This window comes from Thermobia domestica, chromosome 8 (genome assembly GCF_964235325.1).
Source record: "Thermobia domestica chromosome 8, izTheDome1.hap1.1, whole genome shotgun sequence".
Classification (NCBI taxonomy): domain Eukaryota; kingdom Metazoa; phylum Arthropoda; class Insecta; order Zygentoma; family Lepismatidae; genus Thermobia; species Thermobia domestica.
In genome coordinates, this window is record NC_137461.1 from 8,076,566 (window position 1) to 8,095,969 (window position 19,404).

The 19,404-nt window shown below is 35.8% G+C and overlaps 1 protein-coding gene across 1 annotated transcript in view; it reads left to right on the forward strand.

Moving 5' to 3' along the window:
* The first annotated feature begins 566 nt into the window (after window positions 1–566).
* Window positions 567–19,404, forward strand: part of LOC145692673 (uncharacterized) — a 65,171-nt gene continuing 46,333 nt past the window's right edge. Inside the window, exons 1-2 of the mRNA XM_081768052.1 lie at window positions 567–794; window positions 6,126–6,272. Coding sequence (XP_081624178.1) covers window positions 716–794; window positions 6,126–6,272 — 226 coding nt within the window. The 5' untranslated portion in view covers window positions 567–715. The remainder of the gene's footprint in view (window positions 795–6,125; window positions 6,273–19,404) is intronic.

Consider the following 19,404-nt stretch of genomic DNA (forward strand, 5'->3'; position numbering starts at 1 on the left):
CCGTGCTCGTGGGTTTTCTCGAGGTTCTCCCGTCTCCTCCCACTTTCTTCATTCCACCATTTCACTCATCTCTCATCATCACCGTCTCCTTTAGCCTAACCGGTATAAGCATGGGGCGTAAAACTTAAAGATTTCATTTATTACATATGAGTGGACCGACATAGGTATGTAAATTTTGAAAGCTCTATAAACTCGCAGTACTCATGAAATGTGAAAATATCATTAAATCTCGAGTTCAATTTATTTTCTCGATTACATAACTTCTTTAGAACCTGCCTGGAAAAATAAGCGAGTTGAAGCACGTTTTAATATTAGATTTGTTCTTTTATATTAGATTTTTGGTACACTTTGTCGTGTTTTCTTAGATCAGTTGATGTTTTTGCTACTAATTACAATAGATCTGCTTGTCACCGTGACGTGATCATTAGTTTAAAAGCATAACAAAGAGAAATGTTATTGAACACAAGCATTGTGATTGTACAAAAGATTAATAAACATTTTGTAATAACTACTAAGATTAATCAATATTTTGTAAGGTGGAATTTATATTCTTTCTGTGAACTAGCAGCAATGTCAACATTGGTTCTGCGTTGTACAAAAGCCAGATATCTTCAGCTTTTGAAGATGTTAGTAACAAATATGTTTCCCTGATGGCCTGAGGGCCTGAAGGAACCAGTTTCTTGCATTGTTTCCAGACGTGTTTCAGCAATCGGCCATGTTTATTCTGTTATGGATATTAATGGTAGCATGTAATGCTCATCCGCTTGTAAACGAGACCAGCTCCTCCGCAACTCGTAAGTACAAAAACGAATTACTCAATAAGAACAAGAATGAACGAAAAAGTTGTAACACAAAATATGAGAAAATGAGTTTTTTTCTTGACATCAAAATAAGACAAAAAGTGTAGACCAACCTTAGTACAGAAATGCCTTTCGACTATAAACAGACAAAAATTTGTTGGAAAAAGGCAAAAGCAGCCATAATTTAAGAACAAAATGTCAGATCGAAAATGGGTGAAAAGAAATATCCGTTATTTTTAGTCGTGGATTCTATTAATGCACAAGTGGATATAGTGTTAGGGCAGCATAAAGGTGACCTACCTAAAAAAATAAACTGAAAATAGAAAGAAATCAGATGAAAAAGTTTGTAAATAAAGGGGTTTATTTACAGTTCCATTGCCAAGGGCCTCAGAAGGTTGGCCAATAGATGTAATAGGATGTACTCGTCAAGCCTTACCTAGATGTACTGTTACCTTGACTCGAAAATCTCAGGAAGTTGGTCAAATAGGGCTGCAAAGGTAAATATCATTTGTGATTTAGAGAAGCTGAGAGATTTTAGGAATGAAATCAATATACTAATAGAATTAATATGCAACAGCATTTAGCATATGTGAGAAACATCCATAGAGGATAGCTTTAAACTGAAATATCGACTAAATTTTTGAAATGATTTGGCAGCAGTTTTCACATGCTGAAGAATGATCTCTTACTAGTTTCACCCTGTTCCTGAAGTCTCCTTGAAACAAATGGCATGTCATATGCAAGTTCTTGAAATGTTCTATACTAGACATACGTTGTTTTATTTTGTCTATCTTCGTTTTCTTTTGAGATATCTAGTTTTGAAAAAAATCTTCGACCCATCACCTATGACGATATCTAAGCCTAGAGCTATCCTCTATGGATGTTTCTCACATATGCTAAATGTGGCTGCATACTGATCCTATTCTTACGTTGATTTCACTCCTAAAACCTCTCAGTTTCGATAAATCACCAGTGACTCTCCTGCCTTTGCTGCCCTCTTTGACCAACTTCCTGAAGCTTGAGCTAGGTAGGGCTTGACGAGTACTTCCTATTAGAATGCACCTATTGGTCAACGTCTAACTTCTGGGGCCCTCGGCAATCGAACTGTGAATAAACCCCTTTTAAAACAAGACGAAAAAATTCGAGATGAGACAGCAAAAGCTTTCGAGAAATACGACGAGATTTTCTAGAAAATTTACCAGCCTTGTTTATGTATAACCTTATTTCTGTCTCGTCTGGTGTCGTGAGCCACACTAGTTTGCCATAAACACTATCTGTCAGAGTGTTATGTTCGAAAACTAGTATTTTTTTGTTTGTTTGCTTGCTCTTTCTTGTGTTTTTCACCCTCGGATTGTTTTGTTTAATTAATTGTTAATCATCTATAACAGGAAACGACCTGAAAATATTTTTTGAAACACATTTATGTTGATTCGTTGTTCTTTTGATTTTAGCTTCATTTTGAGCAGCGAGGCTATATGAGACGTGGACCTACAGTTTAACGTGAAATCCGAACCAAGTAAGCTCCAGCCAGAAATCGAACTCAGTTCCCCCACGCCAAAGGCGCATATCCTAACCGCTTAGCCACGAGAGAGCTCTGAAACAAATATACACGTTGTCCAATATACAATGCAACCCGGAGTTTGGGATAGTAGAACTGTTGAACCGGAAGCGGTACACAAATAATGGTTATACCAAAATGAAGTCTTGTTCATGCATATATTTTTAAACTAGGAACCAAGGATTGAAGTGCTCTAGGAACCACACAGTGTTGCCAGATGTAACCGAAGGTGTAAATCATTTTTTTTTTTTTTTTTTTTTACAAGACACGTAAATTGACTCATAACCCATACGTATAGATGTTCTGTCGTTAATTTTCAGTTTGTATAGTTGGAGTAGCTTGGAAACTATGGAATGGGAAAAAAGAATTTTTCATTTCCACCGATAACTAATCGGATGAGGGCTCTGTAAGGGGTTACTAGGGAAAACGTGGTTTTCATAAATTAACATTCTGAATTGGCAACAGTGCTGATGTTTCAGTGCATCAAAAGGTGTGTTAAGAATCTGTCTACATTAAGCAATTTCTGAAAACAATTAAAAACAAACTTTAAAATTATCGTGATAAAACTTTCACTTACTTGCACCCGGCAACATTGCTATTCATCACGACCTGAATTGTCAATTCTACGGCAGATTCTGGTAGTGGCCCCGTTTTGATTCAATGAACATCCTGTACTACCATGTTTCTGTGGGTAGAACGGATTCATTGTACTTACATCTAATTTTAATAAAATTATTAAAATACTAATTGTGAGCCTGCTATGGCTGAGTGGTAGAACCTCACTTCTCATGCGAAAATTATCTGGTTCGATCCTAGGCCATATAAATTTATGGTGGGCAAGATCTTGTCTGTTGGTTTTCTTGGAGGTTCTCCTGTTTCCTTCCACTCATTAATAATCAGTCTCTTTTTGTTTAAGAGTATAATCATGAAACATAAAACTAAGTTCATTTGAATTTTTAATAAACCTGTGTTAAACATTTTACATTTTGAGCTATCTACATCCAAGGGCGTCATTTGGGGAGGGCAGAGGGCGGTCAACCTCTCCTCTGAGTTTGAGAAACCATATGACTTTTAATAAATTGTATTCTAACATATTAATAAAAACCGTGAAAGTCTTATGTGAGTGGACATCCTCCCCCCCCCCCCCACACTCTCGTGGAAAAACTTGAAATGATGCTACTCTATACACTTACTTCTTAAAACAGCGATGACGTAGTCAGGAAGGCATGTGTGTACTTACCCGATGGTTCAGCTTCTATAAAATGCGTACCCGTGGGGATGTGGAAGGTAGAGGGCTCCGAGCGTTATTCTTAACATCACCCCATGGTCTCTATGTGTTAAAGTCGTAGAAGTGTAGAGTCTCAGCAGACTTATATTTTTTTAAAAAAAAAAATTAAAGATTAATCATTTTTCAAAAATCAATTTAATGCAAGGCTCGTCAGAACAGTAAAGATAGAAGCACATTTTCACACTTGAGGAAACTGTATACCAAAGCTGAAAGCAATGACAGTAACTTTTATCTATATGGCGAAGATTGTGAGTGATTCGCCAGTATACTTCACAGAGTCAGTCTTGTGTCAAGAGAATGATTTGGAAATGGAAGCGGCAACACCGAATCTCGCAACGTCTGAGGTACGCCGCATGATAGTTTTTCACACACGGACGGTGAAGTCAGGGAAGATGGTTCCAGATGCAGGTGATGGTTCCTGATTTTTACTTCTTCCGCGTTTGAACAAATGTTTGGACAATAAATTGAGCTAATATGGAGAAGCAACTTCTGTACCCGCGTATCTAGTATATCTTTCTTTCAATCCAGTACAAGGGCGCCCATGTTGTGGTTTCCAAGGCGGGGCAAGTATAAGCAACGTTCCAAATATAGTTTCAAATTTTCTATAATTAATGTAAAAATTCTATTAGGTTTTTGATATTTCCACCAAGTACAATTTCCTCTTAGGGGGGAGCGAGCGCCCCACCTTGCCCCCCCTCACTGATGGGCGCCCTTGATCCAATACGTTTCTTGTGAACAAATTCCATGGCTCTGGATAAGTACTGTAACAAATAAAACACAGTTCTGACCAGAGCAGAATGAAATATATTCCAAAACTATACTTACAATGTGTTACAGTTTCAAAGACCTAACGTCCTCTTCATCAGACACAAACACTCTAGAGACAGAGTGTTTGTGTCTGATGAAGAGGACGTTAGGTCTTTGAAACTGTAACACATTGTAAGTATAGTTTTGGAATATATTTCATTCTGCTCTGGTCAGAACTGTGTTTTATTTGTTACGTTTCTTGTATATCTTACTTTTCTCGTGTATCTTTATTTTCCCAACAAGCCTCGTAGATAAAATTTTTCGGAAGTTAATTTTTAATTGATAATTGTTAAATTAAATAGTAAAGACTAAAAAAGTATAATTGTTGGGTTTTTCAAAAACATATGAAATCGGCGGTTTTGTTTCAGACTATTTTATGGTTTCTTTCCTAAAATTTTTCCCTTCAAACCAGTTTCATTAGGTTCATCAAAAAAAAGAAAAAGAAAAAAAGAAAAGAAAAGAAAAGAAAGAAAGAAAAAAGAAACGGAGACTAAACTACAAAACATCAAACATTTAAATTGGTCATATACTAATTATTTTTCGTATTAGGCACAAAGTGTTGTTTTTGTTACACTATATGTTTTCCTCCCAACTCTTGTTTCTTCATTCCACCATTTCACTCATCTCTCATCATCACCGTTTCCTTTAGCCTAACCGGCATAAGCGTGGGACGTAAAACTCAAAGATTTCATTTCATTTTTTTCTTTTTAGGTACATCGTATATTTAAGTACATTATGTGTTACTAAGTGTACTAAAAAAGTGTTTGATGTTTTTTCCTTCATGATAGCTTCTATGTAGGCGCCTCAAAGCAAACAAACTGCTCCAAAATTTTACTGACGGAGATTTTTGGTCCTAGCAACATTGTGAGTCAGACCTTTATCTGCGAGGCAGGGCTAAAACTAAAGAGGAACGCGAGGAGACGCCGTTACCTTACTTCCAGAAAAATATCTATGGCATCCTTCCATTTCCTAAAAAATTACATTCGCTAAAGATAGGCATGGAGGACGGCGTGGAGCCATATGTCTTCCTACCTTCTCAGATCCACTTTTACCTCTGAGCATTTGCTTAGTTGAATTTTATTTCTGGATAATATTATATTACACTTTAAACATAAGTATAGTGCAATGTTTTGTTTTTTTTTTGGGGGGGGGGTAAAATTGCAAATGTTTTAACTTCTAACTTAAAATTTATTTTAGCTTCTTATTCTTGAATTTTAATCTCAAACAGTGAAGTTGAGATTAAAATTTCTATTTCCTAAACCTAGAAGAAATGCCAAATTTCATTACCGTAAAATCGATGAATTTTACGAGTAATGATAGAATAGATGGGCAAAAAAGCACGTTCAGTTTAATGGTTTCAAGTAACTTACACTTGTTTCAACTAACATCATGATATAGACCCTACGTATTAGCAGTATTCGAAGTGGAAAAAAAGCAGTGGCGGTGTGTCTTGTTATGATTTTCATTCAACATACCGGCTATTTAAATATTGTCTTGATCACTAAAAAACCAGAGACTGTATGTCCTCATTACTGAAAAACCAGGGGCGGTATGGTATACCACCGCATACCGTCTTACTTCGACCACTGCGTATTAGCGTACAAAATATATTGAGTTCAAAGTTTATCTACTACTAATCAAAAACATAATTTATATTTTATTTCTGTTTCAGCGAGTGGAGATGTTGGAGGAGAAAAAAATGTAAATGCAACTGGTAAAAATGAAACTACTAATAGACCACGTGGTATGAGAAGGGAATGGATAGATGATATCACGAAAGAAATAGATTTTGGTCTACAAAGAAAGAATAAAACCGACGGTAGGTAAATTACGTAAACCTTATCCTATTTGAGAAACAAAACAATTTAAGCAACTCCCTCTCGTGTACTACATTACTTTATAGTTTTCTTCTATTTACATTAGAGACAATCTATTGGTTAAGAAGGAATACACGTACTTTATCAATCTATTGCTGACTAAAGATCTCCAGAGCCATTTACTTTGAATATATATACGGGGTGTCCCAGAAGGAAGAGACAATATTTTGGGAAATGGTAGTATGGATGATTCTAATCAAAAAGATTCATATCAACATTGATCCTAATCTCGACAGTTTGAGAGCTACAGAATGTGACTCATTTTTGACTTTATGTTGCGTACACAGTAAAAAATGGTTGTGTTAATTCAACTCAATTTTAACATAGGGCAGTGGTTCCAGCGTGACTACCGCTATGCGGTGTTAGTTCAACACATACCACGAGGTGTTGGCGTTTAAAAAAAAAACACTTTAAATAAGTAAAAAAATGCACTCCAGTGGCGGGGAAGGGTACGAACCACCAACCTTTCAATTACTAGACGCGTGCTCTCCCGACTTGAACACGGAGGCGATGAAGAGAACGTCGCTTGTAGAGGGATAAATTGTTGAGATCTTTTGAATTTGGCTAATCAGAGTACTCCTTTAAGCCGCGTATATTCGACGATAACAGTACGGGATAAGATCAAGTCTGCTCGCCATGTAGACCTAATTTTATAACAAAATGACGACTGTCTATTTACTTTACTTTATAGTTCTTCCATATTCACTTTCAACTGATCGGCGCCTGTTGCCATCTAATGAACTTGATGCGTTTGTTGCTTCTAGTACAGAATCGCTTAGAAAAAGAAGCAAGAAATGTATCAAATGTGGGAGATGAATTTAAAACACCTAAATGGCACATGCCTAGCACATCTTGTGCTGTTAGGGTTTTTTCAGAAATATTATGTAAAACAATTGAAAACACATCGCGAGGTTTGCATTTTGAAATTTTGCGTATACCTGGGTTTTTCAAGTATTTCTTTCTACTGTGTTTGTCTGTAGCTTCAATTCACAAGCCTTTATAATTAGATGCCCGACATATTTGGCAATCACGCAGAAAAAAACACCGAAGATTGTACACTTGTGTTAACACACAGGCTGTGTGTCATTTCAACTACCGACATTTGACACACAACTCTAAATGGAGAATGATTTGATCTAACCCCTTGTTTGTGTTATATTTTAACACAATCGTGTTAACACATAGGCATGTCGTTGAAATAACACAACAATTTTTTACAGTGTATTGTTCACCCTGTAATTATTCTACAGAGATGGGACACAGCGGTTTTCAAAGGTGATAGAATAACCTTTCCAACGGTTTGCAACATGTGACAGTGGTGTCATTTTAAAGGGTATTATTGAGTGAAAGTTAAAATTATGTTAGGGAATTGGATGCCAACACTGATTCCCAAAATTTCCCTCAATAACTTTCCTTTTCAAAGACACCACTGTCACATGATCCGCTATTTCTTACCTTTGTAAAATAAATACAGGGTGAATAATAAGAAACATAAAGTCAAAAATGGTTCTCAACCTGAAGCTCTCAAACCTTTGAGATTAAGACCCATGTTCATATGAACTTTTTTGTTTAAAATCACTCATACTATCATTTTCCGAAGTATTGCTCCTGTCTCCTGAGACACCCTATATATATATATATATATATATATATATATATATATATATATATATATATATATATATATATATTCGAGTTGCTAGTGCTTTTTTTATTCATATACTACTTCGCACATGAATATTTCCTATTCCAATCAAGGATTGATTGATTTAGTCAGCCAATGACAATTGCTTTGCGGAATACGTACTTCCCACTGTTACTTCTAACTTAATTTAATAATATCCGTTGAGAGTATTAAAATTTGATCTAAACCTTCTTCTAAATATTTGGTTAACGTATAAACGTAAAATTTTGTTACAAGAGAAGTTTATATTTCTCAATTTGTTTCTTCGTCCGGCAAATATTCTTAAAATATGAGAGTTTCTCAATATTTGAAGTTAGTTTTCCTTGTTTAAAAATAGTAAACGTAAGTTTATTAAATGGCATAATTTTAATCCAACGTATTATATTTGTGTTGCAAATCAAATTGAGTGTTTAATGGTAATATTGGCGTTTGAACTATTTAATTCCAGGCATTTTTGACCTAATGTTGATTGACAGGTATGTCTGCAAAGGAGTCATCTCAGGACTTAAATACCCCAGGAATTCTGTAGTTTCTTTGAGGATCCCCTTCCGCCACCTCCGTGTCACATTTAATCATGTGTTACTATAATTATAGTAATAGCACAACAGAGATGAACAAGACAATGCATATTGGAAGTACTTTGTTGTTGGATACTATGGTCATGCTATGACTTGTTTTGAATGAATAACAACAAAGTTACAAGGGCGTGAAAATTTGAATTTTTGAAAGATTTTATTATGAAAACATGCTTAGGTGAGTATCATATCTAATTACATGTGTGGTTTGCAATTGGCAAACAAATCATTTTGCCATTTACAGCACTTCGACATCTTAAACCGTTCCGGAGATATGCTAAACATTGATAAAGTTCGCAACACTGCTGAAAATGGCGTATTTCTGGACAATATTTAAACTGATTGTTGCTTTCCTTCTCTCATTGCAGGAGTAACTTTTAGTAGGTGCAATTACAACAAATCCTGCCAATTACATGATTTAAGCAGTAATGCAAACTTCAGCAATGTTTTTTTTTTTTTCATATCTCCAGAACGCTTTGAGATATGGAAGTGCTGTAAACGGCACAATAATTTACATATCCATTGCAAACCACACAAGTAACTAGATATGATACTTATCTAAGCATTTTTTTCGAAATAAAGCCTCTTGAAAAAATTCAAATTTTCAAGCCTTTGCAACTTCGTTGCTATTCATTCAAAACAAGTCATAGCATGACCATAGTATCCAACGATAAGATATTATCTGTAAGGAAAGTAAATGTACACCTATTTTTCGAGTCTGGCATTCCTGAGCTCCATCCGTGGAGAGTATGAGGATTAAATCAATCAAATGTTTACTGAGGGGCAAAAAGAAAAGTTTAATCTCAATAAGACATTGCAGAGGAGCACAAGCTGTGAATACGAATAGTGCATAGTGTAAATAAAGGACGACACTGAAAGAGAAAGCCAGAAACAGCTGTTAAACTTAGAAAAAAAGAGTAAAAATTGTCGAAGTGGGAACATAAAACACAATTACAACAAATACGCCGACAACTAAAAGTTCACCACGCCATGATCTTCGTGTAGTGGTTAAGGTGCTGGCTTACAAATGAAAAGGACCCGAGTTCGAATCCACGTCAAGGACGTTTTTAAAAAGTTTGTTAATAATACATACAGCTCATGAGAGATGGTAAAAGAGGTCGTATTTAGTCTTTCGTAGCAATTATTATTGGTAATGTTTAGTACTGATAATACTTTTTGTCTTTGCGTATTGCTTTTATTCTCTTCTTAATTTTGAAAGAGAAGAATATCCGAACAAATGCCACCAAAATTCCTCATACTTTGAATGTAAACGCCATTTGCAATTAGTAAAGAATAAAAATTGAACGTTCCCATGTAGCTGCGAAAAGTAAAAAGAAAAACATGGAAGTGGAGTGTTCGAATCCATACTCATGGTTATTAAAAATACAATTTCTACATGCTTTACACCTCCCGACCACGTTTCTACGTTAGCAATTAAGAGGTTTGTGTTTAGGTTAGGCTGGTCAATACGTTTTGCAAAGGGGCCCAGTTTAGCTCTGACGCACCACAGGTGCCAGTAGGGAGCAAAACACCTTTTCTCTCTCCCTCTGTGTGTCTATTTATCTATCTATCTGTATGTATATATATATATAACGCTATTTGTGAATGCCATAACCACCCTAATTTTCAGCGGACTGAGACAAAGCTTGGCACAAACATTAATTGTTGAAATATCTTGATGAGTTCGTTAACAAGAATAAACAGATGAAAATGTTCAAAATGGCGGCCCTTCAAACTCTTAAAAACTTCCAAGGTAACCAAATTTCGCCCATAAATAGGTATTCAGAAAGTTTGAATAACTTTTCCTCTTTTACTGCGATATTTGTGTGCAGGGACTTATTGAAATATTGGACCCGATTAATCGCACAAAGAAGGTTCACGCCCTTTCGCTACGGTCAGGCTTTTTTTTTCTGGAGGGAGTTATTTTCGTATCGGAACAAGATGATTGTTAGTGATGATATGAAATTACACATTGAAAGTGAAGTAACTTGTGAAACGTGTTATTTGAAAGAATAATATAATAAATGTGCTTTCCCCTAACACAGAGAACTGTAAATCATGTATTTCAAGTTCGGGAGCGTGAATGGCGAGGAGTGTTATTTGATTTGCTTTTTAGTAACACATTCCATTGCAAATAAAGTAGGCAACATTAGTGGTAAGTAAAATATTATTATTATTATTATTATTATTATTATTATTATTAATAACAATAATAATAATAATAATAATAATAATAATAATAATAATAATAATAATAATAATAGGTGTTGTTTGTGGCAAGGCAATATCTTCCTTAATTCTTCTTCAAACGTAATAATTGTAACGCCATATCTCCCTTACAAACAAAATATTAGCAATTTATATCGAGAGAACGGGAAATTGTAGAGTGATGGGAGCAACGTTGGACAGTATGCACTCATAGTAATCAGAAAAATAAGCGATTTCAATGCAAAATGAACGAAGAGTCATTGTCATGGGTAGTCATGGAGCTACGGCAGAGCCCTCTTTAGGCAAAATGTCGATAACTTATATCGAGAGAACAGGAGGTGATAGTGAGATGGGACCAACTTTGGACACTGTGGACCCGTAAGGCTCATCGAAAAAAAAATAGTGGGGGGGGCGCCAGCCAGCCTTACTTATTTCCACATAATAATATAAAATTATATTGTCGAAATACACACACGAGTTAGCTAGTAATATTTGATATTATTATTATTATTATTATTATTATTATTATTATTATTATTATTATTATTATTATTATCGACAGCGTTTTTCATTACGTGTGCATGTTTGACATGAAGCCAAAGAGAAGATCCATCATTCGTAGAAAGAATAAGAATAGTCAGTTACTTTAACTGTGAACGACAAGGAAAAATACGAAAAGAGTGATTAGCTGTAGCGAAAAGAAACAATACTTTCTCTCAAATGGATAAAAAACCAAGCCGAGATTGATTCGAACTCGCATGGACGGTGTGAAAAGTCAGTGCTTTGTCCACTTTTCTTTTAACTGACTCACCGAACGTATTTCAGTAACTTACTTATTGATAATTTTACTTGCTTCACTCGTTCAACTTGCTTTTTCTAATAATTTATAAGGACAGAGACACGAACACAGAAACATAAGGAAAAGTTAAAAATCATAGAAGTTCTCCCGCCGGGAATCGAACCCGAGACACCAGACACCAAAGTCGCACGTGCTAGCCACTAGACCAGAGGGGAGGGGACTGCTCATTTTCTGTGTCCTTAGGGATTTCGACCACTGTATTGCCAGCTATCACTTCTGTGGGTTGTATACTATGATCACATGTTTCTTCTTTGCTGGAAGAGTTAAACCTACATTCTATGTAATACATGAGGTATTTAGACCTACATGCTCTTCATATAATGTAATAAAAGGGTCATGCTGGGAATAAGAAAAAGAACATTCCTTGGACAAAACGGAAACTATTGACATCAGAAATATTTATCTACGAGGCATGCGCAGTAGTATATTTCAGAATAGTTACTGTTTAGTTCAGTAAACGAAGAAAGGGGTGTAAAAAAGCAAATATGTCGCGTCAACGAGATCGATCAGAGTTGACAGAGGCGGAAGCAGATGTGTAGTAATACAACAACTTGGTTAAATTGATAATTGGTTCTTTATTCTGTAGTAGATCGTATCACAACTTTACGGGAGAGCAGAGAAAGACTTACTAACGCTGTCATATAGTAAGCTTTAGTAACACGATCATATAGACACAAATGGATGTAACTGTGAGTACTACAACTTGGATTTAGAGAAAGCCGTTTAGATATTAGGTGTTTTGCAGGGTTGTATAAGACACAAAAAAGATAAGACACAATACAGTTCTTCATACCTCAGCTTCCAGTAACTAGATACATGCAATTTCTGGTTAGATACTGATACTGAAACTGCTGTCGGATTTTAATACATGACGAATTGCAGGATACAAAATGCTTTGCATTATTTGTTTGTGTGTAGACAGCTACTAACTTAGTGTTCTGAAATGTTGTGTATAAACTAGGGATAGCCAATTCCGGAATTATTACTTTCCGGACTCCCGAAGGTAAAACCGGACAAATTCCGGAATTTGGAAATTTCCCATTTTGGAATAATTCCGGAATTCGGAGCAATCCGGATTTTTTCGAAATCCGGAGTTTTTCTCAATTCCGGAATTTTCTAAATTCCGGATTCTTCCCGAGTTTCGGAATTTTTCTGAATTAGGGAGCTTAACTGAATTCCATAATTTTCCGAAATCCGAAAAGTGAAAGTTCCGCTTCCAAAAAATGAATTTATTTTGGTTATTATGAATCGTGGCGGAAATAAGTCTTTGACCAGGTAATGGCGACTGCTTTGAAAGAAATGGGGTGTATGAGAATTCAATCTGTCATATTTGTAGTTTCGTGTGGAGAAAAAACAAACTTGTGAACCAGCGGTTTAAGAAAAACTCAAGTTATTAATGTAAACTTTTCCGACATCATAAAAGAAATACGAAAGACATTTTGAATCGAAGAAATATAACATACAAGTTTGCAAGCGGAGACAAAGAAACCTAAAGTAACCAGACTAAAGACGAATCTTTTACCGCGTAGCGATCGCGGTTTAGTGGTCAAGGTGCTTGTGCGAATGCACATTGTATTTTTTTTTACTTTAGGATTTTTGATGGCGATTGATCGGCGATAACATACGTTTTATTATATTCAGATATTTGAATACTCGGATGTTTTAATACTTGAACTATCAAATCTTCAGGAATAATAATAGTAATAATAATAAACTAATAATAATTATTATTATCTCGTAGAAGATTAAAAGCTAGGAGCTAATTATCGCTCAGGTCATACCATTACAAGCAGAAACGTGACATTTGGAAAGAATATTTCGGTTTGGTTTAATGTTGCTCACGAGAAGAGGAGTTTCTCATCTCGTTTCTAAAACAAATAAAATAACATGAGAATTAACATTTTACATTCGAGACGGGTCAAGGCAAACTCAAAATTTTCGTCTCTCTTTGGAGATGAGAATCGAGACGAGACGAAAAGTATGGTAAACATTTCCCGTCTTGTCTCGATTCTCGAAATAGTGTATGTACATTCTTTAAGTAACAATTGCTCTGTAGACTGAATCTCATAGGCTATTTCGTTACATTATATTTCAGAGCTCATTGAATTATGCTCTGTGTAGGTATTTTGTAGCAAAGCTTTTATATTTACCTCTGCATATCCTAAAAATTAGTTTATTATATGCCTTACTGTTGCGTGATATTCAGTTATATTTATTACAGTTATTTTCCTTAAAACATACAGTAGAATACTTTCTACATGAAACCTCAACGGAACGTTGTAGTTTAAAATGTTGGTAGTTGCAGAGGTGTATCTTAAAGGTACGGAACCCATTCCCCGAAATCTCTACTTTTAAGTAAATTTTGCCAAATTTCAACGGCAAGTTTAAAACTTTTATTATTATTATTATTATTATTATTATTATTATTATTATTATTATTATTATTATTATTATTATTATTATTATTATTATTATTATTATTATTATTACCATTATTATTATTATTATTATTATTATTATTATTATTATTATTATTATTATTATTATTATTATATCAACACAGTGTATAATTTATAAAAGATATACGGTTTGTACCTGAATAGTAAAAGCCAATTGACTGTCGATCTCGGTTGTGGAGAAGTCTTCCGGAGGGAAGGACATCGGTCACGTTCTGAGTTTGAGTTCCGAAGGGGCAAGTATTCGGGCTCGAGCCAAAAATTGTTAAAAGTTATAGGGTTCAGCCAAACATGTTCAAAACAGCTGGGACCGGGTTTAGGCTTCTCAACGGCTCGAGCGGCTCAGCTTACAGCTCATTCACTTTCGAACCGAACCGAGAAGAGAGCCGAGCCAACAGCTCACCCAACGGAGCCGATTTGAGCCATCGGCTTAGTCCAGCTGAATCGAAACGTGCCGATGGACTAGTTTCAACTTAGCTGGCTTGAACCGGTTCACATGAGCCGAGTAGGGGACCCATCCCTACCGAGAAAGCTCGAGCCATCGGCTCAATTGAGCTGAGTCGATGGCTCGTTCTAACTGAGCCGGCTCGGGTCATCGGTTCATCCCAACCGAGCCGACTCGAGCTGTTCGCTCAGTTGATACGAGCCGAGCCGGTTGATATCACTACCCGTGTTGGTCTTCTGCTTGGGCTCAAGAATTCGACAGTGCAGGTCTCAGCCTTGATTTTAAGAACTACAGTATATACTTATAATGGTGATTACGACATTCGAGGCTGTCTCGTAAAAAAAAAACTCTTGTCTTTTAGTTATCTAGACGAGACGAGATACACTTAAATTGCCCCACGAGATACACTAAAATTGCCCCACGAGATACACTAAAATTGCCCCACGAGATGCACTAAAATTACGAGACGAGACGCACCCCTGTCGTGAGCAACACTAAAGTATTCCACATTACTGCTTACATTTCTCATGGCTTTCGCTTTCCAGTCTAATCAGGCCATTATTTTAAAACGAGTTAAAACGAACTGAACGAGCGAGCGAGCCATTATCAAACTCGACTCAACTCGAAACTTGCCCTCGAAAACAGCTTGACCTTGATCGCTACGCGGTAAACGATTCGTCTTTAGTCTGGTTACGTTAGGTTCCTTTGTCTCCGCTTGCAAACTTGTATGTTATATTTCTTCGATTCAAAATGTATTTCGTATTTCTTTTATGATGTCGGAAAAGTTTACATTAATAACTTGAGTTTTTCTTAAACCGCTGATTCACAAGTTTGTTTTTTCTCCACACGAAACTACAAATATGACAGATTGAATTCTCATACACCCCATTTCTTTCAAAGCAGTCGCCATTACCTGGTCAAAGACTTATTTCCGCCACGATTCATATTAACCAAAATAAATTCATTTTTTGGAAGCGGAACTTTCACTTTCGGGATTTCGGAAAATTATGGAATTCAGTTAAACTCCCTAATTCAGAAAAATTCCGGAACTCGGGAAGAATCCGGAATTTAGAAAATTCCGGAATTGAGAAAAACTCCGGATATCGAAAAAATCCGGATTGTTCCGAATTCCGGAATGTTAACGAAATCAGAAATTCCTAAATTCCGGATTTTTCCGAATTCCGGAATTATTCCAAAATGGGAATTTTCCAAATTCCGGAATTTGTCCGGTTTTACCTTCGGGAGTCCGGAAAGTAATAATTCCGGAATTGGCTATCCCTAGTTTATACACAACCTTTCAGAACACTAAGTTAGTAGCTGTCTACAAACAAACAAATAATGCAAAGCATTTTGTATCCTGCAATACGTCATGTATTAAAATCCGACAGCAGTTTCAGTATCGGTATCTAACCAGAAATTGCATGTATCTAGTTACTGGAAGCTGAGGTATGAAGAATTGTATTGTTTCTTATCTTTTTTGTGTCTTATAGAACCCTGCAAAACACTGAATATCTAAACGGCTTTCGTTAAATCCAAGTTGTAGTACTCACAGTTACATCCATTTGTGTCTATATGATCGTGTTACTAAAGCTTACTATATGACAGCGTTAGTAAGTCTTTCTCTGCTCTCCCGTAAAGTTGTGATACGATCTACTACAGAATAAAGAACCAATTATCAATTTAACCAAGTTGTTGTATTACTACACATCTGCTTCCGTCTCTGTCAACTCTGATCGATCTCGTTGACGCGACATATTTGCTTTTTTACACCCCTTTCTTCGTTTACTGAACTAAACAGTAACTATTCTGAAATATACTACTGCGCATGCCTCGTAGATAAATATTTCTGATGTCAATAGTTTCCGTTTTGTCCAAGGAATGTTCTTTTTCTTATTCCCAGCATGACCCTTTTATTACATTATATGAAGAACATGTAGATCTAAATACCTCATGTATTACATAGAATGTAAGTTTAACTCTTCCAGCAAAGAAGAAACATGTGATCATAGTATACAACCCACAGAAGTGATAGCTGGCAATTCAGTGGTCTTAATCCCTAACGACACAGAAAATAAGCAGTGCCCTCCCTCTGGTCTAGTGGCTAGCGCGTGCGCCTTTGGTGTCTGGAGTCCCGGGTTCGATTCCCGGCGGGAGAATTTCTATGATTTTTAACTTTTCCTTATGTTTCTGTGTTCGTGTCTCTGTCGTTATAAGTTATTAGAAAAAGCAAGTTGAACGAGTGAAGCAAGTAAAATTATCAATAAGTAAGTTACTGAAATACGTTCGGTGAGTCAGTTTAAAGAAAAGTGGACAAAGCACTGACTTTTCACACCGTCCATGCGAGTTCGAATCAATCTCGGCTTGGTTTTTTATCCATTTGAGAGAAAGTATTGTTTCTTTTCGCTACAGCTAATCACTCTTTTCGTATTTTTCGCTGTCGTTCACAGTTAAAGTAACTGACTATTCTTATTCTTTCTACGAATGATGGATCTTCTCTTTGGCTTCATGTCAAACATGCACACGTAATGAAAAACGCTGTCGATAATAATAATAATAATAATAATAATAATAATAATAATAATAATAATAATAATAATAATAATAATAATAATAATAATATCAAATATTACTAGCTAACTCGTGTGTGTATTTCGACAATATAATTTTATATTATTATGTGGAAATAAGTAAGGCTGGCTGGCGCCCCCCCACTATTTTTTTCGATGAGCCTTACGGGTCCACAGTGTCCAAAGTTGGTCCCATCTCACTATCACCTCCTGTTCTCTCGATATAAGTTATCGACATTTTGCCTAAAGAGGGCTCTGCCGTAGCTCCATGACTACCCATGACAATGACTCTTCGTTCATTTTGCATTGGAATCGCTTATTTTTCTGATTACTATGAGTGCATACTGTCCAACGTTGCTCCCATCACTCTACAATTTCCCGTTCTCTCGATATAAATTGCTAATATTTTGTTTGTAAGGGAGATATGGCGTTACAATTATTACGTTTGAAGAAGAATTAAGGAAGATATTGCCTTGCCACAAACAACACCTATTATTATTATTATTATTATTATTATTATTATTATTATTATTATTATTATTATTATTAATAATAATAATAATGATAATAATAATATTTTACTTACCACTAATGTTGCCTACTTTATTTGCAATGGAATGTGTTACTAAAAAGCAAATCAAATAACACTCCTCGCCATTCACGCTCCCGAACTTGAAATACATGATTTACAGTTCTCTGTGTTAGGGGAAAGCACATTTATTATATTATTCTTTCAAATAACACGTTTCACAAGTTACTTCACTTTCAATGTGTAATTTCATATCATCACTAACAATCATCTTGTTCCGATACGAAAATAACTCCCTCCAGAAAAAAAAAGCCTGACCGTAGCGAAAGGGCGTGAACCTTCTTTGTGCGATTAATCGGGTCCAATATTTCAATAAGTCCCTGCACACAAATATCGCAGTAAAAGAGGAAAAGTTATTCAAACTTTCTGAATACCTATTTATGGGCGAAATTTGGTTACCTTGGAAGTTTTTAAGAGTTTGAAGGGCCGCCATTTTGAACATTTTCATCTGTTTATTCTTGTTAACGAACTCATCAAGATATTTCAACAATTAATGTTTGTGCCAAGCTTTGTCTCAGTCCGCTGAAAATTAGGGTGGTTATGGCATTCACAAATAGCGTTATATATATATATACATACAGATAGATAGATAAATAGACACACAGAGGGAGAGAGAAAAGGTGTTTTGCTCCCTGCTTGCACCTGTGGTGCGTCAGAGCTAAACCGGGCCCCTTTGCAAAACGTATTGACCAGCCTAACCTAAACACAAACCTCTTAATTGCTAACGTAGAAACGTGGTCGGGAGGTGTAAAGCATGTAGAAATTGTATTTTTAATAACCATGAGTATGGATTCGAACACTCCACTTCCATGTTTTTCTTTTTACTTTTCGCAGCTACATCGGAACGTTCAGTTTTTATTCTTTACTAATTGCAAATGGCGTTTACATTCAAAATATGAGGAATTTTGGTGGCATTTGTTCGGATATTCTTCTCTTTCAAAATTAAGAAGAGAATAAAAGCAATACGCAAAGACAAAAAGTATTATCAGTACTAAATATTACCAATAATAATTGCTACGAAAGACTAAATACGACCTCTTTTACCATCTCTCATGAGCTGTATGTATTATTAACAAACTTTTTAAAAACGTCCTTGACGTGGATTCGAACTCGCGTCCTTTTCATTTGTAAGCCAGCACCTTAACCACTACACGAAGATCATGGCGTGGTGAACTTTTAGTTGTCGGCGTATTTGTTGTAATTGTGTTTTATGTTCCCACTTCGACAATTTTTACTCTTTTTTCTAAGTTTAACTGCTGTTTCTGGCTTTCTCTTTCGGTGTCGTCCTTTATTTACACTATGCACTATTCGTATTCACAGCTTGTGCTCCTCTGCAATGTCTTATTGAGATTAAACTTTTCTTTTTGCCCCTCAGTAAACATTTGATTGATTTAATCCTCATACTCTCCACGGATGGAGCTCAGGAATGCCAGACTCGAAAAATAGGTGTACATTTACTTTCCTGACAGATAATACTTCCCAGGTGCACTTACTTGCCCATCTCCGTTGTGCTGTATGTGTGATAGAGGCTTTCGAAGTTTGGATGTTTGTGACACTATGACATCCTTAGTTTGCAACACTGAATAACAATCGTTGAATTTGAAGGTTACGTTTGACACACTGATTTGAAATATGTAATAATCTGACGTAGTGTCATTTGAAAAAGTATAACTTTATACTGGGATGGCAAC